A 27,363-nucleotide genomic window follows, 5' to 3' on the forward strand; every position below is an offset into this window, starting at 1 on the left:
CTAAATGTTCGTGTTATTTTATGTCCAAACATTTTGCCTTATCTTGCTGTGATTCTAATTACTTGGCTTCCTTTCTTTTTAAAACATATTAATACTAAGCTTATAACAAAACACTGCTTGATTTCACTTCACAAAATTTCAGATTTTTTCTGATGCTGACCATCTAAACATCTAGATTTTTTGTTTTGTTTCTGAAAACCATTCAACTATTTTCAACATTGCTGCACTTTGCTTATGAAAAGTGTTTCTTAGTATTTCTGGTGATTGCTTTCATTTATATAAACTTACTGTATCAGAACTGGATCTGATACCACTCGAGTATTATGAGGACTAGTGATGAAGATTCTTCACACCTTCTGCACTGCTTAACTGGTTGTCTGTTGGCCAACTGAATTAAGGTGTTTCTTCTTCTTTCTACTGCAAAATTGAAGTGCTTTTGGTAATTCAGATTGCCACCTTGCTTATAAATTAAAGACTATTAGATGGCTTGCTTACAGGTGGGAAAAAAGCATTCATGAGAAGCTGGTAGTCTGCATCTGCACAACCTAAACCAGTACCTATCAAAGTACTTCTATCAAGTACACAAATCAGGCCCTTAACTAGTTAAATATTCCTCTTAGTCATAGCACCATTTGAAAGACAATGAAGTTTCTGTGCCCATAAGCTATTGTAACCCTGATAGAAGTTAGCTGAATAACTAGTTCAAAAGTCTGGACTCAATTTCATTACAAGGCTGCAGAAGGAAGTAGGTTATAGCCTTCATAAGACAAACATTTGCAGTGAAGATGCTTATGTTTGCGACTAAGTTAGCTTTCTTTGTCCACCTTTAGTAGACAAGGATAAATTAATGTGCATCTTGATTCATCTTGGGAGGTTGTTTGCAAATAAAACCCTGATATTATCTTCAAGGGAGTGTCAGTGCTAAAATACAGTATCTAAATTTTTTTACTTTTTATATTTTCTATATGAAACTATTTTTTGTATATGAAATCTGGTGACTGCTTATGCTAGAGATGAGATAAATAAATAGACATAGTTAAGAGGATGAAGTAATATAGCCATTACCATATCATCTGTTTGTCAGAGAAATAGTTGAATCTTCTCTTAGACACTAAAGAATGTTCATGAATTTAATTTAACTTTAAAAGTAACAGATTGTAATCCAGAAAAACTAAACAGGCATTTGGATTAAGATGTCTTTGAGGATAACTTCCTGGTACAGGCACTGGACAAAAGAACCATAGGTGAATTATTGCTGGATGTGGTGTTCACCAATGCTCATTAGAGAGGTTAAGATTGGAGGCAATGGGCTGTAGAAAAAACATGCCCTGGGTGAGTTTGTGATCTCAAGGAATCTGGGCCTGGTGAATGGGTGGAGTCAAGCAAATGTCTGGCTGTTTAAGGAATCACTGGATGAGATGCCCTGGGATGCAGTCCTTAGGGGCAGGAACAGAGTAGAGGTGGCAGCTCTTCAAAGGTGCCTTTCTGACCGCACAAGGGCTCTCCGTCTCCCAGCACAAGAAATCAAGCAAAGGAGGCTGGAAAGCAGCATGGCTGAGCAAGGACCTGCAGGTCAAACTGAGGGATTCTATTTGTGTAGATTCCACCTTTCTTTTACTTCAGTGCATTCTTTTATTTGCTGTAGTAATTATTGAAATTACATAAATAATGCTTTTCAAATTCTTAGATTGTTCCTCTGTAAATAGTCGTGGGTTTTATTCTCTGCCCTTTTAATTCTCCTGAAGGAAAAAGAGCGATTAAAGCAAGAGAAACGTGACGAAAAAAGGTTAAATAAAGAACGCAAACTGGAACAGCGAAGACTGGAACTAGAAATGGCAAAAGAGCTAAAGAAGCCTAATGAAGATATGTGCTTAGCAGACCAGAAGGTAACTTAATAGTTTAAAATGTACGTTGGTTGCTCTGAAAGTAATGCTTCTTACTTATTACTATGGAAACTACAATAGATACAAGAAACACAACAACAGTATTTGTTAGAGGACACTTGTCAGCTACAAAACACTATTTTTCACCACAACTAGCTGTGTATTTTTGCCAGCAATGAAGAGAAGCCTGCATGCTATGCTTGTAAAAATATGTACCAGTGGAGGTGACCACTGTTGCCACTGCTGAAACTCACCACCCACTGCCTCACCGTGCTCACGTTTACTGTGTGGGCACCATAAGTGTCCTAGTGTCAATGAATATCAGTGGGTGCAATTTTTTTCTGCATGGAGGAATTCAGTTTCACACCTTTGCTTCATCCACACTTGCATGTCAGTCTCCATCTTGCCAGAATGCCTATCTGCTGCCATATGTTGCCCAGCAGCAAAATGTAATGTAATATTGGTGGGAAGGTTCAACCTCTACTTCCACACCACCTATGTCTGCCTTTGATGTCGTGGGCCAACATAATAACATGCAAGGCATTGTTTTCCAAGCAGCCATTTTATTTTCTGTCTTCTGTCTTTGAGAAAATATGAACTTTTCTTACAGCTCTTGCCAAAGCATTCAAGTGTTGATTTGGATAATTATATTACTGTTTGAAATATATAAATACAATATAAGGCAAACTCTGAAGTGGTGTTGATTTCCTTAGTTAAAACACATTTTTGCTTCAAGGTGGGCTTTTTCCTGAAGTGTATTGGCATAATTGATTTACATTAGTCTGAGATGCATGCCTGTTTTCTCAATATATAGGGACTGAAGAGAACTTTTCTCAAATGTGCAACTACTACAGGCCATTATTCCCTGTTGAAATGCTGTTCTTCCAGGCTTCTGTGCTTTTAGTTCCTGTCCTTCAGGACTTCACCTGTATCAAGAGAACTTGATACCTTTCTGAGGAGAATTACACTCCCTACTGCTCCCAGAGATCTTTAATACCACCTTTTATAGTACTTTGGCTCCAGATAGGGTCTGAAAGCTTTCTTATACAAGAAGTGTTAGTTAGTCGATGCCCTCCTAAAATAAGTGAAAAAGATAAACGTTAATGAAGGGTATTTCAGCATTATATTAAATTCATAGGTGGGATGTGGGGGGCAGCTCCTATATTGTCTTCACCTTCTATTGTTCATATGCTGTAGGTCATATGAAAGTACTAATCAAAAAAGTTACCCTCTGAAATATACTACTGATTTTTTATTTTTTTCCCCATTTCAGCCTTTGCCAGAGCTGCCTCGCATCCCAGGCCTTGTTCTGTCTGGAAGCACATTTTCAGATTGTCTCATGATAGTACAGTTCTTGCGTAACTTTGGTAAAGTTCTTGGCTTTGACGTGAATACGGATGTGCCTTCCCTGAGTACTCTTCAAGAAGGTTTGCTGAACATAGGAGACAGCAGAGGAGAAGTACAAGACTTGCTTGTAAAGCTTGTCTCTGCAGCTGTTTGTGATCCAGGACTTGTTACAGGATACAAGGTAATGAAAAAATAATCCATAATTAAGAAAAAAAAAACAGCAATCCAACCAAACAAAAAATAACCCAAATCCTAGGCTTATGAATACTTTCTTCATAGTGTGTGAAATGGTCTACCTGAACCATGCCTTTTCTTATTTAACTTGTTTATTTAATATTAGTATTATCTCTATTCTTAACAACATGTAAAGGAGTGGTCCTTCTCTTTTTCCCTCCATTAATGATTTTCACTTGAGTAGTCAAAAGAAATATCCTCACTGAAGTCCTTGTATACAAAAGCAAATAAAACCACATAACTATTTTATAAATAGTAATGCAGAGTGCAGTGAAAATAGCATTTTCAAATGTGATTGATTGAAACATCCTTCTTTTAGGCTAAAACTATTCTTGGGGAGCACTTACTGAATGTTGGCATCAATCGAGATAACGTGTCTGAGATTTTGCAGATATTTATGGAGGCTCATTGTGGGCAAACTGAGCTTACAGAGAGCTTGAAGACAAAAGCTTTTCAGGCACATACTCCAGCTCAGAAAGCAGCAGTGCTAGCTTTCCTTGTCAATGAGTTAGCTTGCAGCAAAAGTGTAGTCAGGTAAGTTACTTCTCAAACAAATATGTAAAAATATCTATTTAAATGTTATATTTAAAAACATTGTACAGATTGTTCCAAGATGTTTCTTGATGTTTTTAGAAAGTAAGCTGAATTATGCTTCACTACTTCTTGTCTTTACATACTTCTGATATTTTGGAAGATTAGAAGTTTTCCTTGCTTGGTCTGCTTTTTGTTGTTGCTTTCAAAACTTGAAGTAAAATTTATTCTGTTCTTGGAGAAGATGTGATTGATTACAAAGAAATGTACTAAGTATTCTGGGGAATAATTAAGAAGAGTTGTGCAATGATTCTGTAATACTCTCTTTTCCTCTCGATTTTTTTTTTTTGAAATCCTCTTCTGTTCAAATGCAAAGTAGATCATAAGCTGAAGTATGAAACCTAATTTATTGTGGCAGTAATTCAAGAAAGTGTATAGTTTGTGTAGTCAGTGATGTATAGCATTCTATAAGTAAATGAAGCTGTCACATAAAACATACAAACACCTAGCAATATGTGATGAAAGGTTAGGAAGTGGCAGCCTTTGGGATATCTACACCTCTATGTGCTTGCTTACTGTGATAGTCTTATATGACCAAATTGAATACTGCTTTTGTTGCATTGCCAATTCTGTGTCTTTTGGTGTATGATACACTGCAAAAGTTAACCAGTCTTGTGCAATGTAAGAATGAAAGAAATTCTTTGTGTTTTAAAAAGCTGGGAAATGGCAAGTTGAGTGGTGCAAGTGCTATGCAAGTACTTTGTAAGAGTGTTAATGTGCATTTAATCAAATTAATGACAGCAAGGAACTCCTTCACTTACTGTAGATGAACAACTGTAAAACCAGATTCATAGTAGTCTTTCAGAACTGGGTTGTGCTTTATTTTCATCAATTAAACAAGTATAAACTGCTAAACTGTCGAGTCTGGAATTTCTCTGATGTAGGTTCCCAGAGAGTTTACTACACCTAAGCACTGTTGTTCTCCTGTTTCTATACAGGAAGACAGATGTTAGTTTGTAGGTAACAGATCCCAGTGAAATACTGTATATGTATTGTGATAAATTGTGTGTAGGGCAAGATGCTTTTTGGCTAATGCAGTTGGAGGCTTCACATTAAATGCAAGCCATTAGAAGAAATGTCAAATTCTTTGAATTACGTACTTCTGCAGACTTGTATCATATTGTAAATAAAAACTGCCTGATGTCTGTACATTGCACACTGCACAGATGTTTCTAATATTGGAACTTCCTAACTTTAAAATTATTTATTTTGTATTTTAAGTGTTTATCTAGATAGTTTATTGAGACAAAAAATCTCTCTGTAAATGTTTGTCAGGAAAAGACATGCAAGTGCACTGTTAATGGTATTTCAATTACCTTTGGATTATTTTGTCTTTGACAGTGAAATTGATAAAAATATTGACTATATGTCGAACTTGAGGAGAGATAAATGGATGGTTGAAGGCAAACTTCGGAAGTAAGTTTCATTTCCTTAAGTATTACTATGTATTGCTTTTTTGCATTTGCTCATATATGCTGCTATATGGTCTGTTGGTTCTAAGGACAAAATTAGCTGGTAGCATTACAGGTTTACCAAGAAGTTAGTAACTGAAGTACCAAATTCAGATGGATGTGAATTTAGAATGGTCCTGCACCAGTCTTATATAACGTGGTAAAGAAGCATGAGCTTCAGTGGATTTTGCCCCTCATAATTAGAGTTAAGTCCATATTGTATTCTTTGGGAAAAAAAAGTGAAATCTATTGGAATATTACAGGAGCTGTCATATTTTGATTGACATTATCAGTTTATTTGGACCTACCATACTTAGAAGTGTTCCTTCTGAAAGGCATTTTAAAACATGGTTTTCATGCAACAGTCACCCATCAAATTTTACCAATTTATATTGCATAATATTAACACTTCCATTTTATGTTTGTTACATCATTCCCTATACTTAGGGATCATCTCTAGCATGCAAACATTGAGATATTTTGATATTTTTATTTAAGGTAAAATTGGAATTTTTAAAGTGTCTTCAGCTTCATACCCACTGTTTTCCCATCCTACAAGACAAAATTCCATACAGCAAGCATAATGGCTCCAACTACCAGGAAGCTGGAAGGCATAAATTTCATGAATCACAGGTGGTAAAAATGCATAGCCAGACTCTACTTTCTTTTTTCTCGGTCATCTTCACCTCTTACCAGGAATGGTGAATCCTTTCCTTAACCCCTTGCTTTAGGTACTTACGTTTCTAATCTTGTTTCTCCCTTTTTTCCCTTTAATGTATCTGCGAAGGAAGAAGGAAGAAGTAAAGAAGAAGGACAAGAGGGAGGTAGAGGAAAAAATAAGACCAATAAAAAGAAATTCTCTACTAATAACACAAATCCCAGTCTATGCAGGCTTAATGCATTTTATCTCTTAGCATAGTACACATGCCTTTTCCTGTCTTCATCTGTAACCCATCCTGTAATTCTACATAGTTCTAGAAGTGTCAGTAAAGTCCTATTTAGCCAATTATTCCTTAATAGAATGGGACCCTTGCCTGTCCTTGTCCCCCACGGGGCCACTTAGTCTTTCTCTCCCTCCATCGAACTGTAAGTACTTGTAGATTAGAATCCTCCTTTTTCTCATCTTTCTTTTCTTTGCCTTCAGATAGTGGGGAATAAGACCCTAAAGTCTCATGCTCCTCTTCATTTCTACAATCATTCCTCTATTTTTTCCTTTTTCCCTTCCTGTGTGGATATGAGCTAACAGTAGTGCTGATCCTACTGTAAAGTGTAAGTATTGTGGGAGTGTTCTGAGACGTTCTCTGCTTCTTTGAAGTCACTAGACTTGACTCACCTATCTCATCCTTGATTCAAGATCTTTGAATTTTTCACTTTTTTTCTGATGAATTCTCAGAAGCTTTTAAGAAAAGCCTTCATCGATCAGTTTAAAACAGTGTGCTCTTTGTATGTCAGATGATGACTTTTATAATCTCTTAGAGCTGTTCTGGGGCTTCTCTGAAAAGAAACCTGTCCATTTAAGTCGTCTTTTTGATCTTTTTTCTGCTTGCAGGTTTTTGTATGTTATCTTCCCCAACCATTTGGGCTCAGTCTAGTTTTTAAACATTCCAGTTCCAAATAGTTTTAGGAATATCTGGTCTTTCGACTACTTGCCACATTATCAATGGATGTGTACTCTTCTTATATGCACACAAACCTCTACATGACCCTCAAAACACAAACTCATCATGTGGAAAGCATGTAGTAGTAGAATGAAGGATACTAAGAAATGGATGTATATCAACTCAGCCTGGTTTACCAGACTGTCTGTGTATGCTGTGTAAATCATCATATCATGTCCAGATTGCCTTAAAGCACATCCAAGTGGGATAAGAAGAGATTCTGCATGTGTCAGAAGGTTTTGTCATGAACGGATTGTTTTTTATGCTTATGCTCCAGCTCTTGAGGAGATGAGCTCCTCAACTGGATATGCAGAATATCAGAAGGAAAAGAAAAAAAAAAAATATTGTGTATATACTTATATATACACGTATACAGAGACACACACACACACAAAATCTCCATGTGTTTATATGTATGTATACACACATGCATAAAAAATTCTGTTGATAAGATTTATAAAAAAAATGATGGCTGAAAAAGGGGAGTCAAAAGCCTGGAGGGAGGCTTTTCTTTTCTTTTTTCTCTCACTCTCTCTCTCTCTCTCTCTCTTTTTTTTTCTTTCTTGTTTTTTCCTTTTCTTTAAGGATGTGAACTGAATTCATTGATAAGTATAACATTTATGGTCAGAAACTGAACTCTGATCTGCTTTGGCTTCTGTGCAATGTGAGGTTGCATCTAGTGCCTTCAAAAAAAAGCATGTCTCATCAGGTCAAATCATCTTTGTGCTTTCTATATCACAGATATTGTCGAAGACTGTCTCACCTGAGGTGATTCAGCTGATTTTATTACTAGATAATCGTAACTTTCAGTGTCTCCTCTTCCATTACATGCCTTCTTCTTGACATCTCCTTTGTCACTTGGTAATATAAAAATCAATTTAAAAAATGGAGCATAGCTTCTTTAAGGATAATACCTGTTTCTTTACAAAACTTTGAAATGCTGCAGAACAAGATTTTCATTACAACGTTCTTTTTAACATGCCAGTATTATGCCATGCATCTTATAAGTTAATTACTCTCCAGTGAGACCATCTCAACTGTAAATGATGATGGTAAATCAAAAGCAGTGCTACCTAAGGATAGGAATTATATCCCGAGTTTGCATAGGAGGTAATTCTGATTTGGGAAACTTTCATTATTTGAGAGCTAAGAAGAATAATGTTAAGAGAATGTGATGTTTAGAATTTCTTTTCCTTGCTATTTCCTAATAGTTGATTTCGGCACAGAAGTTATGATGAATGCTTAAAAAATAAATCAGAAGGTGAATTTTTCTTCCATGATCTGATGAACATTACAGCTTAGGAAGAGCAGGCTTGAGTCACGTATCTGAGTATTGCCTACTGTTTTGTCTAGTGGACTTCACAGCATCCTTTATGGTTACAGAAGTCTTTTTGGTCTTTATATGAAAGAAAGCTGAGTGAAAGAAAGTTTTTTGAGTGAATGTTTACTTCTGTTTGCCATGCACTTAGGTAGTAGCAAGAAAATTATGCCATATTAACAAATCTGAACATTTTTTCCAAGACACATTCTCATTGATTTCTACCTCTACACAATTTTGTATAAAAAGAGCTGCTTTCTGATGCTTATGTTGTTATAAAAAGAGGGCATATCTGGTTTATTTCCATTCCTACTTGTAATATCATGCAAGTTTTCTCCTTTGGTGCTTTCCAACACCAATTGTATCTCTGTTCTCAGTTCTAGCAAAAGTAGCTTTTTTCATTTGTTATCATTTATTTTAGATGTACGAATGAGTGCGTTTCCTGATCACTGAACTTCATCTGCTAGCTTTTTTAGTGAATTGTCTTCCAGATAATCTGATTTGTCTCTAAAATGGTTCCATCACACAACATTCAATTCAGTAGCTGACTTGTGGCTTGGTTTGGTACATAATTACTGTACATAGGCACAAGTTTCCAGTCCAGCTGAAAAGGACTTGATAGTGTGAAGTTGCTGTAGAAAAAAAATCTTCTGAAAAATTAAGTCGACAGACATCTCAGTTGGACTGAGCGAGCTAAGGCTTTCTGTACGAGAGCTGAAAATAGTACTTGCTTCCAAATTCACTGGAAGGCTCGAGAAATTTTTTTATCCAGAATATTATGAATTACTAAAATAGCTATAAGAGGTCTACTACCAGTTGAGCAGTGACAGCTTCATTAAAATCTGTGCTGTTTGGCACTAGCATGGTTTTATCAGCATTTTAAAAAGCTGATACTTTCGTCAGAGTACATCTGTCAAGAAGCAAGTACTTTTACAACACTCATCATGTTTGTAGCCACTTGCTGTATGGAATATTGTGTTGTAGGATGGGAAGAGAGAGAAGTATGACAAGGGAGAATTACGTGCTGGTAATTGTGTTTGTCGTTACCGTTCTACTTTTCCCATCCTACCTTCTTCCAGCCATCTCTTACAAAATCTTTGTCTTCCCTACACGTTTATGAATCTCTTCTGAGTCAGTTGCATTTTTTGGTCTGCATTATAAGTGATTAGGCCTGGCTATCTATACCTCCTGCGATTCAGCATGTTTGCCTGCTAGCTTCCTGATAGGTGGAACTGTAATTTTTGCTGTGTGGGATCTTGTCTTATAGGGTTTTTATAGAAGAAGAAGGTCTACAACAACTATAATTACTGGTATGTAAGTTTCCTTTTTCTTTCATAAAAGGAAAAATAAGGATTTGATTGAGTCTCCTAATAGCTTAGGTAACCATGACTTCTCAAAGAAGAAATTATGCTGTAGAATGGAAAGATCAGCCAAAGGCCTGTGCTAAAGGGAAATAATATATAATAACTAAATAATAATTAAAAAAAAAAAAAAACCAACACAGAAATTTGAAATGAAAAAAAATTACTTTAAAAACAACCTTGCTGTTGCCATGCAAATGCAAAGAATTTCATACGTTCAGCTTAGGATTTTTCACTCCCTTTTTTGTTTGACAGCTGTTTTATAAAGATACTCTTAATTGCATAAAACAGAAGATAAATAGTTCTTTCTTCTAATTGTCTTTACTAACTTTTCAATAGCACTCTTGTATTCTATTTCTTTTAAGTGGTTATGTGATGAAAATTTACCTGGAAGAAACAGAAATTCTAGGCAGAATTGGATAAGAGCTTTAAGGGCTTTCTGTAACCTGATTTTTTTCCTGTTGCTTAATGGCAATAAGCAGGTAATAAAATGTAGAGCATCACAGAACAGAAGAGCTAATTTGATATAAAATGATTCACTTTTAATCACACAGGAAGAAAGGTATGGTTATGCTACAAATAAGCTCCATAATTTCACTCCTTGTCATGTTTTTAAAGTCTTAGAATCATTCATGCAAAAAAAACTGGCAAAAGAGATGCTACTGGAGGTGGTGAAGTAGGAGAGGAGCCGCATTCTTTGGAAACATCAACACCAGGCCGCAAACGGAGACGAAAGGGTGGGGATAGTGATTACGATGATGATGACGATGATGATAGTGATGATCAGGCAGATGAAGATGATGAGGATGAAGAGGACAAAGAAGATAAAAAAGGAAAGAAGGCAGAAGTTTGTGAGGATGAGGTGGGAGATTTTAAATATTGAAATGGAACTAATTGGTAAATTGAAACTTGCTTCTCTTCTGTTTCCCTACAACATTAGGGTTCTCTGCACTACTTCCTGAAGGTCTTACAATAAGATTGAAGGAAAATATTTTACATCCATTTTATTTAAATTTTTTAAATAAATATTTTTCAAGAGTGTATTTTTCTTTACTTGATAGCTTTCTGCTTGTTTTGGCTTCATCTTAATTTTCTTGAAATTTTGAGAGTTTGCGCAAGATCCTGAGAACCACAGCATTTTTGCAAATGAGCATAAACTGATGTTTCGATTAGTGGAGAATAGAGGTCATTTTTAATTAAAAAGCCATGTTAAGTTGTATTTAACATTTGTCTTTTAAAGTACAGTACTTGTCTACTGTTACCATGTGCCTTTTCATAACTTTTCTAGGATAATGAATATTGCAGAAAGTACATTTCAGAGCTCAGTTGTACCTGATATACAAGTTGATAAAGCTTTTACTAGTCGATATTGGATGAGATGCAGGAAGAATCATTGAACATTGTTATTTTGAGCTGAATTGTATCTACTGTAGACAAAATGAGTTTTTGTAGCATGCCATAGGCTCGTAACATTGACTGTAGAACTCCAGTTTTTCATGTTGCATGAAGAGACAAGCAATAGAAAATACAAGTGACTCTTTGAACAATACATGCGCATACAGTGTGTGAACTCAGATTTTTTTGGTCACTTCATTAGTGACCCAACTAGTTTCTAGAGTAGGAACAGCTTTTTTTGCTGCTCCTCTGCATTTGTTACAATTACTTTGTATGAGTCTAAGAAAATACCTTAGTGGTATAGCAGTCTTCTTACAAAATAGTATTTCAGAGTTTAAAATAGGTAATATCCTGGAATCTAATCCCACATCTTTCTACTCATCTTCTGCCCTTAAATACAGTCTTACAGTTTGGTACTCTGGAAGTCTTATAACTCCTCCAGAAAAAGTACTCCATTGCATTTGTGCTGTATGTAGTATTTTAGAAGGCTTCATTCTGGTTCTCTAATTAGAGCCATGGAATATGAAACCATTGTCTTATGTTGTAAGTAATTGGGAGCACCTAGGATGATGATTATTTTTAAATTTCTCATTATCCCCAAAGATTTTCTTTAACTAAATAAAGCTCTTCTAATGGAAATAAATTGTATGTTTAACTACACTAAGAGGGAAGAACCATAGGCTTGGTGCATTCCTCTTCAAAAATCAGAAAGGATAATACTGGAACTCTTACAGTGATTTAAAGTGTCGTTTAAAGTGGCCCTACAATTTCTTGTAGACCTTGTAATAAGGTACAAGTATGCTCTGATGAAAGACTGACTGATAAAACTCAACAGATTGTTGTTTCTTGCATGAAAAAACTCTCTGAAATATACACAAATATTCAAAAAGCTTCATAGAGTATAAGATTAAGTTCTGTAGATGTTTATACACAAAGAGAATTCTCTCTTCCAATAAAATAATGTTTTTAGCCAATGTTTTGTCACCATCTTTCTCCTACATATGTGTCTGGGATGCTGTTGAAATATAGGTATTTTTTCCAGCCATGTTGTTCCTAGTCAAATACATTCAACAGGCAAATATTTGAACATTTTTACTCTTAGCATTTGCCTTTCACATTTGAAGGCTCATTTTCTGTTACATCTTTTCTACTATAAAGTTAATAAGGCATAGACTGATTTTATCCTGAGATGGTTTTGGTGTGACGATATGTTTGGTGATTACAGGATGATGGAGACCAGACAGCAAGTGTTGAAGAACTAGAGAAGCAGATTGAAAAACTGACAAAGGTGAGAGATCATCTTGGTTGCAATTCATATTTGACTGTGGGATTTCAAGAGCTGAAATTACAAGCCATCGCCTTCAGTGCTCTCCCTTATTATAAATTTTAATCAGGATCAACTTTCATTTAATGAAAATACGAATGCTACAGCTGTTTATGACACCTGAATTTTAGTCCATAAATATTTGTTGCATTAGTGGATTTCACACAATCAGTGATCAGAAAACTGTTGATTATATCTTTTCATATCACAAGTTGTTGTTCAGATCTAATTGATACACTTCTGTCTGTTCATGCATAAAGTCATCATAAAGCTTTGTGTCCAAGAGACAGTGAGATTTTCATTATACAAATGAAGGCAGTTCTTATCCTTTCCTACGGTTGGCTTATTGTTGCAACTGTTCAAGACTGATGAAGAGAGCTGCCTTTGCTTCAGATTTCAAAAGAAGAAACAATGAGAGAAGAAGAGGAAACATAAATAAGAGAGTACTATAGGTCAGGCTCTAGTCATGGCCCATGTTTTTATTACATATTTTATTCTTTCTGTAAGAAAGACTGTCATTGAAAACTTTGTCTCCTGGTTTCTCTCATGTCCAAATTACAAAAAATTAGCAGTCGAGAATTATACCTGTCTTCCAAGAGTGTCAATTTAGCAGAGCAAAAAGTGAACATAGGAACCAAAATTGTTGGTAGCTCCCCTCAGATAACTCTTTCTGTTTGAATACTCTTTTATGAGCTGATTAAAATATCTCATTAGTTTTCCATTGGGCTGCAATAGCACTCATTGTTTGGCCATGTTCAAATGCTCTTTATATCATTTACTCTTATTCCTTAATTGATAGAATGTCAGGTGTTTCCTTGCAATGTATTCATTAATCATTTTCTTCTGTGAGAGCAAATGTTAAAAATGTCAGGTCCTAAAATGTGCTTTTAAAGGAAAGCTGATACACGTAAGGTGAATCAGGAAGTGATTGAATTATTTTTTTCAAGGCATCTCTCCAAGTCAAATAATCAGGACAGCAATCATGAATAAGAGTACCATATAATACACACAAAAAACCTTTAAAAGTTTCTCAATTAAGTCTTGAAATTCTGGTCACTGGTAACCAGAATAACCGGAATTCAATAAGCTGTAAAAAAACTTGTTTATTTTTCACCTATAGAATTATTACACCTTCCTTTTTTTTTTTTTTTTTTTTTTTTTTTTTTTTTTTTTTTTTTAACAGCAACAAAGCCAGTACAGAAAGAAGTTATTTGAAGCCTCACATTGTTTGCGTTCAATGATGTTTGGTCAAGATCGTTACAGGCGCCGGTATTGGATTCTGCCCCAGTGTGGTGGCATTTTTGTAGAAGGCATGGAAAGCGGTGAAGGTAAGAAACAGAATAACTTGATACCATTGCATGCCATGGCAAGACATGCTGCCAGTCCGTGGGCGATAATTTTGTGTAGCGAGATCTTTAGGCTTCATCTTCAACCTGAGGCTAAACAGGTACTCAGTAAAAGTCTTCCATTCATATGATGCTTTCTGATACCATGTTTCTGGTTGGAAGACATTTAATATCTCTTTTGAAGTGAGGATTAATATTTTGTAAATTTTCAGAAGTTACAGTTACATATGGTTACACTTTTTCATATTTACCTACATTTGGTGTATTTTGTCACTTTCTGAACTATTTCTTATTTTTTTGACAGTTAACTCTGCATATGAAAGCAAGATGATCGTAGTAGAAATACTCATTTCTGTCACTTTTTTGTGTGCAAATACACAGAATATTTTATGTTTGAAGATTTGATACATGTCTGTGCACTTGTTTGGTTTGGATACAGTTTTATTCCTACAAGCTTGTATGATGCTGTATTCTGGGTTTGTAATGAAAATAGTGCAGGTAATACAGCAGTGTTGTAGTTGTTGCTGAGCAGTGCTTACACAGAGCCAGGATCTGTTCCATTCTTCAACCTGCCTGCCATCAAATAAGTTGGGGCTGCACAAGAAGAGGACAGAACTCAGTAGCTGATACCCACTGTTGAAAGGCATGTTCCATATCGTATAACATCGTGCTGAGCAATAAAACTGGGGAGAGTTGGGTGTGAAAAGTGAGCCAGCAATTGTGCACTGCTTAGCTGCCTGCTGAGGTTAAACCACAATGGTCTGATAAAATAAATGTGAATATTATTTTTCACACTGAGAAGTACTTTTAAATCACCAATACAACTTCATATCTTTATTTTGCTCACTTACATTTCTTCTAAACTAGTAAATATTAATCTTACTTTATTTAAATATTTGAATGTAATTTTCTGTTCTTCACACACAAATATACTGTGTTTAATTGAATCTTCCCACATTATCAGTTGGATAGATGCAGAAATTCTGCTATTACCAGATCTTTTTCTGCATATTAGAATTTATAAATTCGAGCAGTTTTTATTTTTTGATCATGGAAAAATCTTTTCAAATTCTGATACAGATGAAGCATATGCCCACTATTCGATTTTTTTCCCCTGAAATAACAAGAAAAACCCAAACCCCAACAACTCCGATGCGCATGAGAAATGCATGATCTCAAGGGTATTGCATCATTCTGTAGAGGTAGCTAATTAAAACAGCTAATTAAACTACCTAATTAAAAACTACAGCATGCTACAATTTTGAGTCCTCTTTTAGACTCCACATGAGCCACGGACTTGTCCTAAACCTAATCCTAATCTTCAAGTTGTCTTTTTTTTTTTTTTAAATGAGTAACATAAAGTAATAGTTCTATGTCTCCTGCCCTGAGTAATTTTATTGGACCTGTTTTTACCCATGATCGACTGAGTACAAAAGGTAACCTGTCAGATATTGTACCACTTGCATTCCTGTTGTCCACCATATTTTATTATATTTTAATGAAACAAAGCCACAGATGCTTCAGCAGCAATCCTACATGAAGAAAAACACTGAAGTGCAACTGCCTGTCTTACCGTAGTTTGGAAAAAACACAAAATCTTTAGCCAAGAACTGTAGTGCATATCTTTATTTTTTTTAGTTCAGTTCTCCTGAATAACCAAATGCACATATTCTTAATTTCTGTTCTGAACTACTCCCTCATCCTTCCATGTCTTTGTTTTCCGTTGCACCACTTTCTGTAGTTTATCCACTCCTAATTCCTTTTATCTAAACACTTGAAACGTGAGACAACTGCCAGTTAAAAATAAAAAATATTCCCTTTTCTCTTGCATAGTTCTTTTGACTATGGTGGAATTCAGGTTGTTTGTATCTTGATGTATACTGCAAGTATTTTTAAGTATTAATTAGAGGAAATATTATTTTCTTTAACTACTTGTCTTCATAGGAATTATGATTTCCTAGAATGAACAAGCAGATTTTATGGATATTCTGGCCATTAACCATAAGCAAGACCATGTGGGCGTGTTTTCTGATGAAAATAAGTTTAAAAGTTAGTGTTGAATTCTCTAACTCCTTGCCCTTATTCTGTCTTTTTTCTATCCCTCAAAAAAAATGTTTCTTAGTCTTAAGCTGAAACATTAAAAGAAGAGAGATGGTTACGAAAGACTAGAAGAGGAAAGAAAACAGAAAAAAATGGTTTTCCTGTGCATTAAAAATACGTCTTCTCCACCTTGAGTATTTCCAGAAACTGGCATTTGTTACCAACTCCTGACTGCATTGTCTGATCGCATCTGCCTGTTTTTCTGTGTGTAGGCTGTCATATTGAGTAGTTCTTCAAACTGTCTGTTTGAAACTGTTAAGAATGTTGGCATTACACTTCACAGTCAGTAATGATTTTTATCTAAAGGGGTAAAACGTTTAATGTTGTGCTTCAATATTTTGAGAATATTTGATTTCATAATAGGAATAATGGTACTTGGTTTAGAAGCTGGCTGTCAGTTTAATAAAACAGTCTCTTGCAAAAATGAACTTAAAAGCTCCATTGTACCAGCTGATGTAAGTGTATGGATGGCAGGATAAAGCAAATTGAGTCTGACAAGAAGAAAACCACCAAAAATACATATTTCAAAGGTCTTTTGCTGGCAAACTGTTGCAGACTCATATCTTAAGGAAGAATTCTACCTCTTTGTTGACTACACTGATGTTATTTTTCCTCCAGGTGTTAGAGAATCTGTGTGTGCTTTTATATTTGCTCTGTTGTGGAAAGTGAGAAGTAATTTTGTTTATATAAAATAAATTTAATACAGAAGGAGGCAAAAAAAAAGTTATTGCTCATCTGAGATGATAAAAATGATCTAAATTAGTTGGTCTGGTTTGTTTCATCTATGGTTTTTGTACTTCTTTAGGTCTAGAAGAAATTGCAAAAGAAAAAGAGAAGTTAAAAAATGTAGAAAGCATGCATATAAAAGAAGAGGTATTTGAGATCTCAGAAGAAAAAATAAGCTGTTTAAGTACAACTCACTGTGATCAAAAGGAAGATCTGAAAGAAAAGGACAGCACTAATTTGTTTTTACAAAAGCCTGGGTCATTTTCAAAACTAAGCAAACTGTTAGAGGTTGCAAAAATGCCACCTGAGTCTGATGTTACACCCCAGAAACCTAATGGTGGTGCAGCAAATGGATGCACTCCATCTTATCAAAATACCTCCCAAAACTCTCTCTGCAGTCTTCAACCCAGCGTATCACAAAGCAGCGAGAAGTCCGATTCTCATAATCTTTTCAGTCCTGTTGCAAGCGGGACAGGAAAGTTTTATAGTTCCCCATTAATTCCAAGTGATCAGTTGTTAAAGCCTCTTACTGAGAAGAACAGACAATGGTTCAGCCTTTTGCCAAGAGTACCCTGTGATGACATGTCAGTTACCCATGTAGATACACCAGCTACTGCAACGTCACTTACTCCTCAATCACATCCACCATCAAAATCACCTTCACCTGTTCCATCACCTCTTCTGGGCTCAACCTCTGCACAGAGTCCAATGGGATTAAGTCCTTTTGCATTGCCTCCACTGCAGGTAAATAAATACTTGTTTTAAGTAGTATTAATTTATTGTGCTTATTTGGTAGAATTTATTTTGGGCCAAATTATTTCACAGATGCGGTATATCATTATGTTTTCATTTATTTTATTCCTTCCTGTTTCTAAACATTAATAGTAGTTCCATATAAAAGAGATAATATACAATTTTTTAATTAAAAAAAAAAAATAAACCAATGTCTGACGTTTTGTATATTTATTTTAGTAATTAGATTTTGCTTTTAGGGGTTTGGCTATTGTATTGAAGAACAGATTTCAGAAATTTGATTCTGCCCTCAAATGATACTGTTCCTTAAGCAATCACAGTTTCTAATAGGAATTACTGCATTGTTGTTATATGACTGTTTCCTGAACAGCTTGAAGTACTGAGCAAGTAAAGGTGTCCATTTAGTTTTGATTGCTGCTTGAAAATTAACATCCTAATGATAACTCTGGTTTCTTGGTAGTACTGAACAATACCAGTTGTGATAGTGTTAAAAATGTTTTCTCTGTAGCAGATGAAGCCTGGACTACCTGTCATGGGACTTCAGTTTTGTGGATGGCCTACAGGAGTTCTTACTTCAAATGTTCAATTTTCATCGCCTTTACCTACTATTGGATCAGGGTTGGGAATACCAGAAGGGAACAGTAACTCATTCTTGACATCTAGTGTTCCTGCAAGTAAAAGTGAATCACCAGCACTGCAGACTGAGAAAATAGCTTCTGCCATCTGTACAGCAGTGGAAGTGGCCAAGCCAGTAGATCACCCAAACCCAAAACCAATACCAGAAGGTAAGAATGGGCAATCAGGTGGAACTGTCTGGATAATTTCTAGAGCCACTATGCTGTTACAGTTTATTTTTTCTAATTTCGCTATTGAATTTCTCTAATCTGATTGTAATCATGTGAAGAACGCCTGTTAAGTATTTGTATGTTTGTCTTGCTTTAGAAATGCAGTATGGGTGGTGGAGGATTACTGATCCTGAAGACCTAAAGTCTTTGCATAAAGTGCTGCATCTCAGGGGAATAAGAGAAAAGGCCTTACAAAAACAAATACAGAAACACATGGACTATATCACTCTGGCCTGCATCAAAAATAAGGATGGTAGGTAATCGGTATTTATGTTACACATGGTATTGGAGCGTCATAATGCTGACTGAGATTTCTCCAGGATGTGCTTGGATACAGAGGTGGTCATAGTAGCCTGAAAAAAGTAAAAGGTCACATAGTTGCCTTTTTATCAGCCTTATTCTGGGAAGTTAGTGTTGGAAAAACCTTCTTTAAATATAAATTCTCTATTGGTTTAAGTGTTGATAACTTTTCAAGCATTTTGTCTCTGTAACAATATAGCTCAGTCTTCCCTTTCCCTTGCCTTTAAATTGCAAGCTTGAAATTCTACAGAATTTGATGGTCGTATTGGATATCTTAAGAGCCGTACACTTCTTTAACAATTCTTCAGCGTTTAATTGGACTGACAGGTAAAACAGCTTGAATTTACTTGGAGAAGTTATAATAATTTAACGAAATATGATTCTCAAATGCAGTTGCAATTATTGATATCAATGAAAATGAAGATAACCAGGTAACTCGAGATGTTGTGGAAAACTGGTCAGTAGAAGAACAAGCAATGGAGGTGGACCTTGCTATTCTTCAGCAGGTGGAAGATCTAGAGAGGAGAGTTGCATCAGCTAGTTTGCAAGTTAAGGTAAAACTAACTTTTAGTAAAATTTCTCTTTTAAAATAATGTTGCTGAAGTGGGAAGAATGTAAAGTAGATAGTAGCAGTCCTTTTGCTGTTGGTAAGTGCCTTCTCATTCATCTGTAATTGTCTGCAAATGAAACAAATCCACTGCAGCACTATCGTGGATATCTGTTTCAGATATTTCCTTCAGTTGTATCTTCAGCTAAAGGTGATCAGAATAACAACTCCTGAGGAGTTCTTTGACAGCGTGCAGAATCATACACATTTTGTTAACCTTTCGTGAATGCCCAGATTTCATTTTGTGTAGATGACTTAATTTTAGTGGGGTTTGCCACTTTTCTGCCTGGTTTGGGTTCTGCCAGTAACTGAGTAGTGATACCAAACTAAGTATGTTTGGTTCAAGTATGGACCTACTATTCCAGATGTAGTATGTTCTATGAGTAGATGTCATTTTCTCTGTGACCAATTGATACTGTCTTCTGAGACAATGAAACCGACCTATTCTGATGTTTTCACTGATAGAATAAGATACTTCAAAATAAGAAGTATTTTCATTCAAGATAAGAATGCAGAATGTTGCAGAAAACTCACTTCAGAAAGTCTGGTAATGCTTATATATTTTTGATTGATTGTTTTAGTTCTCTGGAGATTTTGGAAAATGTCTCTACAGATGGATTACAAGTTACCAAGATGTACTGGAAACAGCACTTCAATTATTTGTTCTGATTCTGTAGAACAGTTCCTCTATTCAAACGCTAAGTTAAATAGCAACCAATAAATGCACAAACCTTTCTATTAACATAGGGCTGGCTGTGTCCTGAACCTGCATCAGAAAGAGAAGACTTGGTATATCATGAACATAAGTCAATTGTTAGATTGCACAAGAAGCACGATGGAGATAGTGCTGGAGGCGGAGAAGGCAGTACCAGCTCTCTAGAGCGGAAGAGTGACAACCCTCTAGATATAGCTGTAACCAGACTTGCTGACTTGGAGCGGAACATAGAGCGAAGGTATCTGAAGAGCCCCTTAAGTACCACCATTCAGATCAAACTGGATAATGTGGGCACAGTTACTGTCCCTGCTCCTGCACCATCCATTAGTGGTGATGGTGACGGGTAGGTTTTTGAGATTAACTTGAAAAATTTATTGTGCTTCTTTGCTAATTGGAGCCTATTTTCTATTGCTTGTTATCTATGTACTTTCTTGTATGTCTGTGATCCATATGGATCATGTTATTCTGCATGGTGCTTCATAAAGATATTTTTTGTTATGTTTGTTGATAATGCAAAGTTATCTTACATTTAACTGGATGTGACTAAGCTTTGAGGCTCGTAGCCACAGTCTGTGCACTACATCAAATTTAGTTGCTTATACCTTATACTTATTGGCTGTGTACGTTTTGTCATTGCTTGGCTTTCAGTGTGATAATGCTTGTTCCACGTTCAAATATCAGCAAACGCGGATGTGACCTACCTAATTTCTCTGTATTTCAATGCAGAACTGAAGAGGATATTGCTCCAGGGCTAAGGGTATGGAGAAAGGCATTGTCAGAAGCACGAAGTGCTGCACAGGTAGCTCTGTGCATTCAGCAATTACAGAAATCGATAGCATGGGAAAAATCTATCATGAAAGTTGTAAGTGTTTTTTATTAAGAAAAAATATTGTAACTGAACTAGTTTTGCTATATCCTGTTTTCACAGTTATTTTAAGAGAACGTGATCTATAATATATTTTTTATTACTGCCTTTAAAACTTAATATCAACTGTACATTGTGCACAGATGAATATAAATATACTGGAAAGGATTATTCCCTTGCCAAATCCATTATCACGAAAATTCTAAGATGAAAAGCCCTCATAATTGTTTGCTCTATATGAGATAGTAATTATTCTTTATAATTAACATTTCAGTAAATGGTAACTTATGGCTTCATCTGATGGAAGTTACTGTATTTAGTGGAGTATTTCTTATCTCATCTGTGACATAAGCCTTATGGTGATTCAGCATTGCATATCCCAGTTCAGGACTTCATTTTTCTTCCCACATAGCCTTTAGATTAGCTCCTCACGTACTTTATATATTCCTTTTATTGCTGGACTCTGACGTAAAGTGAAAAAAAACAAATTTGGAGTGAATTGTTTGAAAGGAAACTGTAATTTAGGTACCATTCTCATGCTTCAAAGCTTACAAATTGATTTGAATCCATTTTTCATGTGTTATAGTACTGCCAAATATGTCGAAAGGGAGATAATGAGGAACTGCTGCTGCTTTGTGATGGTTGCGATAAAGGCTGTCATACCTACTGCCACAGACCCAAGATCACTACCATACCAGATGGTGACTGGTTTTGTCCTGCCTGCATAGCAAAGGTAATGCTAACCATAAAGTCAGAGTGACATATAGTGCTCTTCTCGTAGTGCTAGAATGATATATCTGTCAGTGCTTTTAAAAAAAAATAATAATAATAAAAAAAATTGTATGTTTTATGTTGGGTGGCAATTAAATTGTATGAGATGAATTCTTTTATTTAACTTGGATTTCATTGGCAGTAAAAGTTTGTCTTAAACTTTAATTTTTAATGTAAATATATCCATAATTTTCTTGCTGATTCAACATCACAGCTTTATCTTCATTTTATAATACTTCTCAGTATTTGTCTCTAGACAAATCATTTGTCTTGTTTGAAAAGAAAAATCAGAGAAAAATGCACAGTAAATCACTGTATTTTTTTACAGCATAGATTAGTTTTACTTTTTTGATACAGCACAATGCATTTGAGAGAGTCTTTAAGTATTTTTTTCCTCAAATAAAAATAGTCTGAAGAGAACAATAGATAGTTCTATGTCAATGACTCAAAAAAGGAAATATTATTAGATATCCACATTTTTTTCTAGTCTGTATGTAGTCCTAAAATTAATACAATTTTTCATTTGTGAATACCATAACTTTCAACTACAGTACTCAGTGTTGTACGTTTCTCACATATTGTCAGTGTGATCCTTTTTGGGTGCATCTTTGACAAAGTAATAAGGAAAGTGCATTGTTTATTAAACAACATGCAGCACAGGTGATGAAAATAGGTCACTGTTGGGAATTCGCTGTGTAGTAGAGGTAAACTCAGGCTTTAACCTTTTCCTGTAGTAATCAAGGAATCATTACAACTTACCTTGTTATAAGGATAGAAATTATCCCATCATGCTATAACTTACCCTGTTGCTTCTGGATTTATTTTTTTCTCCTGTTTTCCTTTAAATTAATTGTATTTCTAGTGTGACAGAATAACATTTTTCTGAGGCATTTCTTTTGTTGCAAATTTGGCCAAAAGTTGGAAATTTGAAGGCATAAGAAATCCAAAGTATAATTCTACCTGAATATCAATATATGTTGAGTAGTGATTCAAAATTCTGTTAAACAGAAAAACAATTTTACGGCAAGATAGAAACTGTGTTGTCCTAATTAATCTCAACTTGGATTTTTTTCTTGTCTAAAATAAGGCTGTCAACCACCTTCCATTTTCCAGATAGTAGAGGATATTTCCTTATTTGTCCTTAGGCCTATTTTCTAATAGACCTTACATATTCAAAAATGATTTGTTCTCATTGATTAACATTGTATTTTTATTCAGATGGCCGATAGTCAGCATCGCTCTTTTTTTCCCTTTATAAACTGATACACTTGGCAGTTTCTCTAACCTTGGACAAAGAATATAGATGCGATACTGAATGGCTTTAATTGAGTACAGTTATTTCCAAAACATTCTGGTGTGTTCAGTATTAAGCAAAACTAGGTCTATACACAGTGTACATTTTCCACATTACAAATGAGATGACAGATTAATTGCAAACTGACCACATTTCTTGTCACACTAGCTACAGTCAGATCCAAAATGCTTAGGAAAGTCATTTATAAAATTCATGAAATTAAGTAACTTCTAATCAAAAGTGTAAGTGGGTCTTTTCAATAGGATTGTGTGTTTGACATTATGTTCTAATGATTTGAGTGATGTCTTCAAATACTGTCTTCTTTTGATGCTGTTAATAACCAAAACTCCTATTGTCTATATCTTAAATGCATTCTGTCTTAGTTTCACCTTATTGTCTATAAATATTTTTCTATTTGGTTAAATAATAATCCTTATTTCCAGATTGTACCATTGTTGTGGTTTTGTACTCCTAGGTTTTATTGTATTTGTTTTGTGTTTAGGCTATTTATGTCTTTCATATCTAGCTTTTATTTATATCAGTGATCCCTTCACTGTCTCGACTTTTTTTAAAAGTTCTTTTCTGTATCTTGCAAATAAAACAGTTGCTTGTAAATGGATGTAGAATTCCAATTGTGGTTATATCAGTCTATTGAGAATGGACAAATAGAAGGATTGCTCCAGCAATAGTGCCTCCTAGTTTATGATGTTGTGCCATGACATCAGAGGCGGATGTTGGTGTTATGGTAGTAGAAGTTGACACTTCCTTGCTAATATTCCATTACACTTCATCACCATGCAGTAGATGGCCACAGGGGGCTGTCTGACATGGAAATGCGTGTGAAGCAAAGCTATGGAATTGGATACCTTCATGCAGAAATAGTGGCACCCATTGGAATTAATTGATGCTTGCTGAGTGTTTGTGGAAAGCAAGCAGTGGATGTCAGCACAGTGAGGTGGTGGGTAGTGGACTTCAGCAATGGGGACAGCAGTCACCTCAGCTAGTGCATATTTTTATGAGCACAGCATGCAGGCTGTTGTTAATTGCTGGCGAAAATGCATAGCAGGTGGTGGTGACTGTGCTGAAAAATGGTGTTGTGCAGCTGTGAACTTCCTCTATCAAACAATGCTATTGTGCTCTTAAAAGCTGTTACGGTTTCTGAGGAAATAAATAGGAGGCATCACTTTCAGAGTGACCTATGTGTACTGTATCTAAAACTAGGCCATCCTGGTTTGCTGACAGGTATTATCATACCAGCCTGAAGGTCAGGTGCTTTTACACTGTCACAAGTTGGGAACCTAAACCACTAGTCACAGGGATTTCTGCAGCCTTACCTTTACAGAAGAGCAAAAAGTGACTAATTGCTGACATGTTATAGTTTTTTTTTGGTGACTGTTTGATCTTCACTGCTGTCTATCAGTAGTAACAGATCTCTGTAATTTCTTGGTTATTGCTTATTCCTTTTTATTTTCAGGCAAGTGGTCAATCTCTAAAATTAAAAAAACTTCAAATAAAAGGAAAAAAAAGTAATGAACAAAAGAGAGGCAGGAAATTACCAGGAGATACAGAAGATGAAGACTCTGCAACTACTAGCACCTCGTTAAAAAGAGGAAAAGCAGACCCTAAAAAAAGGAAAATGGATGAAAGTGTTTCTGTAAGCCAAGGAAAGCAAGAAAATTTCACTGCTATAAAGAAACCTAAAAGAGATGATTCCAAGGACCTGGCTATATGCAGGTACAAACTACCTTCTTGTAAAGCGACTAATTCTAAACTTTGGTATGTGTTGTAGAAGCAGGTAGTGCCTCATTATACATAATTGTGTTTTGGGGAACAAGAACCCTGTTCTCTGTTATGCATCTCTACATGGGTCGTGGTGATTTGACTGTGGTTGTAAAAGATTTTGTGTGCTTTCAGGGAATGATTGCCTTGTTTGGCAGTGGAAGGTACTTAGTCGCAGAGTATGGTATGGGAAATGTACTCCTCCGTGCCCTTCCAAGAGTAGGAGAAACCCTGAGAGCTGTGGTATTGATGGCTTTCTGAAGTGTAGTTGTTGCATTACAGAGATGGTAATAGGAAAGCATCATCCTCTGTAATATCTTTGTGGTTTTTGGAAAGCTAGTACCAGTAATTGTTTTACTAGCTTGCACATCATTTATGATGACATATTTGTGCAACTTCAATACTTGGAACCTCATCTTGCATAAGTATCTTTGGAGAGAACTAAGTGTTACTCTGAATAGTCAGTTTTCTATCTTTATTGAGGCTGTTTTCTGCCTTACAGAGGGCACAGATTATATAAGTGCTTTCCTTTTGTAGGATGAATAGATTCACAATACGCGATGAATTTATGGAAACACTGAACAACTTTTCTGACTATGCAGAGTTTAAAATTTCTTATTTAAATCCTTATTTTATTCAGCATGATTCTCTCAGAATTGGAAACTCATGAGGATGCTTGGCCTTTCTTACTTCCTGTAAACTTGAAACTTGTTCCTGGTTATAAGAAAGTTATTAAAAAGCCTATGGACTTTTCCACCATTAGAGACAAGCTAACTAGCGGACAGTAAGTAAACTTATTGTAAATGTTACTTACCCTGAGATCTCAATGCTCCACATGTGCTTATGGAGAATTGTGCTGCATTTCTTTTTAACAGTTCCTTTGCATACTGGAACACTATTTCAGGATACAAAAAAGAGTAAAAAAAGACAAAGTAATGGGATTAATCCAGGCAGCCCTTTATGTACCTGACCGTTCATTTTCTGGGTAAATGTGGCTGTACTCAGCACTTCCTTTGAAAGGACTTGAGACCCAGAAAAAATTGAATAAGTGGAAAATACCAATAGTATTTTAACTAGAAAAATGTTGAAGCAAAAAGGCAAGCTAATAAATTAAAAAGTTGCCCAGTTCAGTCTTGAAATTTTATCTTAATTTTTCTTTTAGGAAAGTAACAAAAACAGTAATGAAAAAGAATTTGCTTGTGCTACAGTTTATTTTCCTGAAAATACTGAAATTAGATAAATTCAGTTTATTCACTGAACGCTCATTGCGTTTTCTGTAACTGGTTGTAAATTCACTGATGTTAGGAGAGTTCCTTGTTGTGTACTTTTTCCCCTTTGATTTTAACTGTTCCAGAAATGATTCACCTTTTTCTTTTTTCAGGTACCCTAATGTTGAAGCATTTTCGCTAGATGTCAGGCTTGTTTTTGACAACTGTGAAACCTTTAATGAAGATGATTCTGACATAGGCAGGGCTGGCCACAACATGAGGAAATATTTTGAAAGGAAATGGACTGAGATTTTCAAACTGAGCTGAAGTTACCAGAACTCATTTTTCCCCTTAAATGAGGACTGATGAGACCAGCAATGTGAACATGAAAGTGCAAGGCTCCTGCATAACTAATGACTGCTCTTCTTCCTTAGAAGTATCACAAAAAAGTGATATTAGTTCTAAAGGCTTCACTCCTACAGCAACCATGGCCCCTTGGTTCTTGGTTTGTATGTTTTAACAAACTAATTTAGGTAGAACAGGGAAGCACACCCAAAGAATTTCAAAGAAAGGGGTGTTATAGTGCAATAGCAATTTAAAATATATCAAAACGCACTGAATATTCAACCACCAGAGCTCTACTCGGGAAAATGGTTCTTTTTCCCTTCCAATAAATATCTATTTTTCATTTTTTTACTTTGTAGTTTATTTTTTAGTGAATGTATTTAATTTTATGAATTATTTATGATTATACAGCATCCAGAATCTTCGTTTTCTGTGAAAAGGAAGAATTAGAAAATTGCTTTAAATCTTGAAAATACAACAAGGAATGTTTTAAAATGTAAAACAAAGCCAAGTAAAACTGTTTACACTGATGTGCTGTAAAAGCACTAAAAATAAACTTTACTGTAGAGTTACAAGTACATTTATATATATGTTGCTGCATCACTTGTGTAGTTAAATTGTATTTCAAGACAGTGAAGAAAAATTGAGACTTGTATATACTGTTCATTATTGTTTATATTAAGTCTTGTTTTAAATATGTATGATGTGTACATATTGTTTGCAGATATTATTGTTTATGCCTTAGGAGGACAGTAGCATTTTATTTTAGTCTTAAGGTAATTATAGCTATATGGCTTGTACAGTAATTATCCTCTACCAACACTGTGGAGTCTCCTTAATCTTGGTAGTGCCTGCCTTTAAAAACAGGGTGTAGGGGATATTAGTTTTCCATTTTTCTATTTTGTTACATAATTTCAAGCCACCACAGCCTCAATTTCAAGTATAATCATTTGTATCCACATGGAATAAAATTGTGACAATTTCCTAGCACACACAGTATTTTTTCATAGAAACATTTTCCTCCATTTGCCTTGCCACAGAAATAACAACAAAACAAAACAAAAACAAGAACAAAAAAGAACAACAAAAACAGACAAAAAAAGACATTTGTAACCACTGTGTTTTATCTACTGTGTGTTGTGGTGGC

At 35.3% G+C, this 27,363-nt stretch overlaps 1 protein-coding gene across 12 annotated transcripts in view; it reads left to right on the plus strand.

Moving 5' to 3' along the window:
- Positions 1-26,564, plus strand: part of BAZ2B (bromodomain adjacent to zinc finger domain 2B) — a 101,874-nt gene extending 75,310 nt beyond the window's left edge. For 6 of the 12 annotated variants that reach the window (XM_031590846.2, XM_031590848.2, XM_031590850.2 and 3 more), the window contains 17 exons: positions 1,746-1,886; positions 3,157-3,411; positions 3,784-3,998; positions 5,397-5,471; positions 10,462-10,705; positions 12,464-12,526; positions 13,746-13,890; positions 16,814-17,478; positions 17,996-18,272; positions 18,430-18,585; positions 19,026-19,186; positions 19,987-20,297; positions 20,681-20,816; positions 21,406-21,552; positions 24,359-24,618; positions 25,304-25,447; positions 26,045-26,564. In XM_031590846.2, coding sequence (XP_031446706.2) covers positions 1,746-1,886; positions 3,157-3,411; positions 3,784-3,998; positions 5,397-5,471; positions 10,462-10,705; positions 12,464-12,526; positions 13,746-13,890; positions 16,814-17,478; positions 17,996-18,272; positions 18,430-18,585; positions 19,026-19,186; positions 19,987-20,297; positions 20,681-20,816; positions 21,406-21,552; positions 24,359-24,618; positions 25,304-25,447; positions 26,045-26,198 — 3,549 coding nt within the window. In that variant the 3' untranslated portion in view covers positions 26,199-26,564. The remainder of the gene's footprint in view (positions 1-1,745; positions 1,887-3,156; positions 3,412-3,783; positions 3,999-5,396; positions 5,472-10,461; positions 10,706-12,463; positions 12,527-13,745; positions 13,891-16,813; positions 17,479-17,995; positions 18,273-18,429; positions 18,586-19,025; positions 19,187-19,986; positions 20,298-20,680; positions 20,817-21,405; positions 21,553-24,358; positions 24,619-25,303; positions 25,448-26,044) is intronic. The other 6 variants (XM_031590854.2, XM_031590855.2, XM_031590856.2 and 3 more) reach the window with 3 other exon arrangements.
- Positions 26,565-27,363: the final 799 nt, after the last annotated feature.

This window comes from Phasianus colchicus, chromosome 7, assembly GCF_987193195.1.
Source record: "Phasianus colchicus chromosome 7, bPhaCol1.hap1.1, whole genome shotgun sequence".
Taxonomy (NCBI): domain Eukaryota; kingdom Metazoa; phylum Chordata; class Aves; order Galliformes; family Phasianidae; genus Phasianus; species Phasianus colchicus.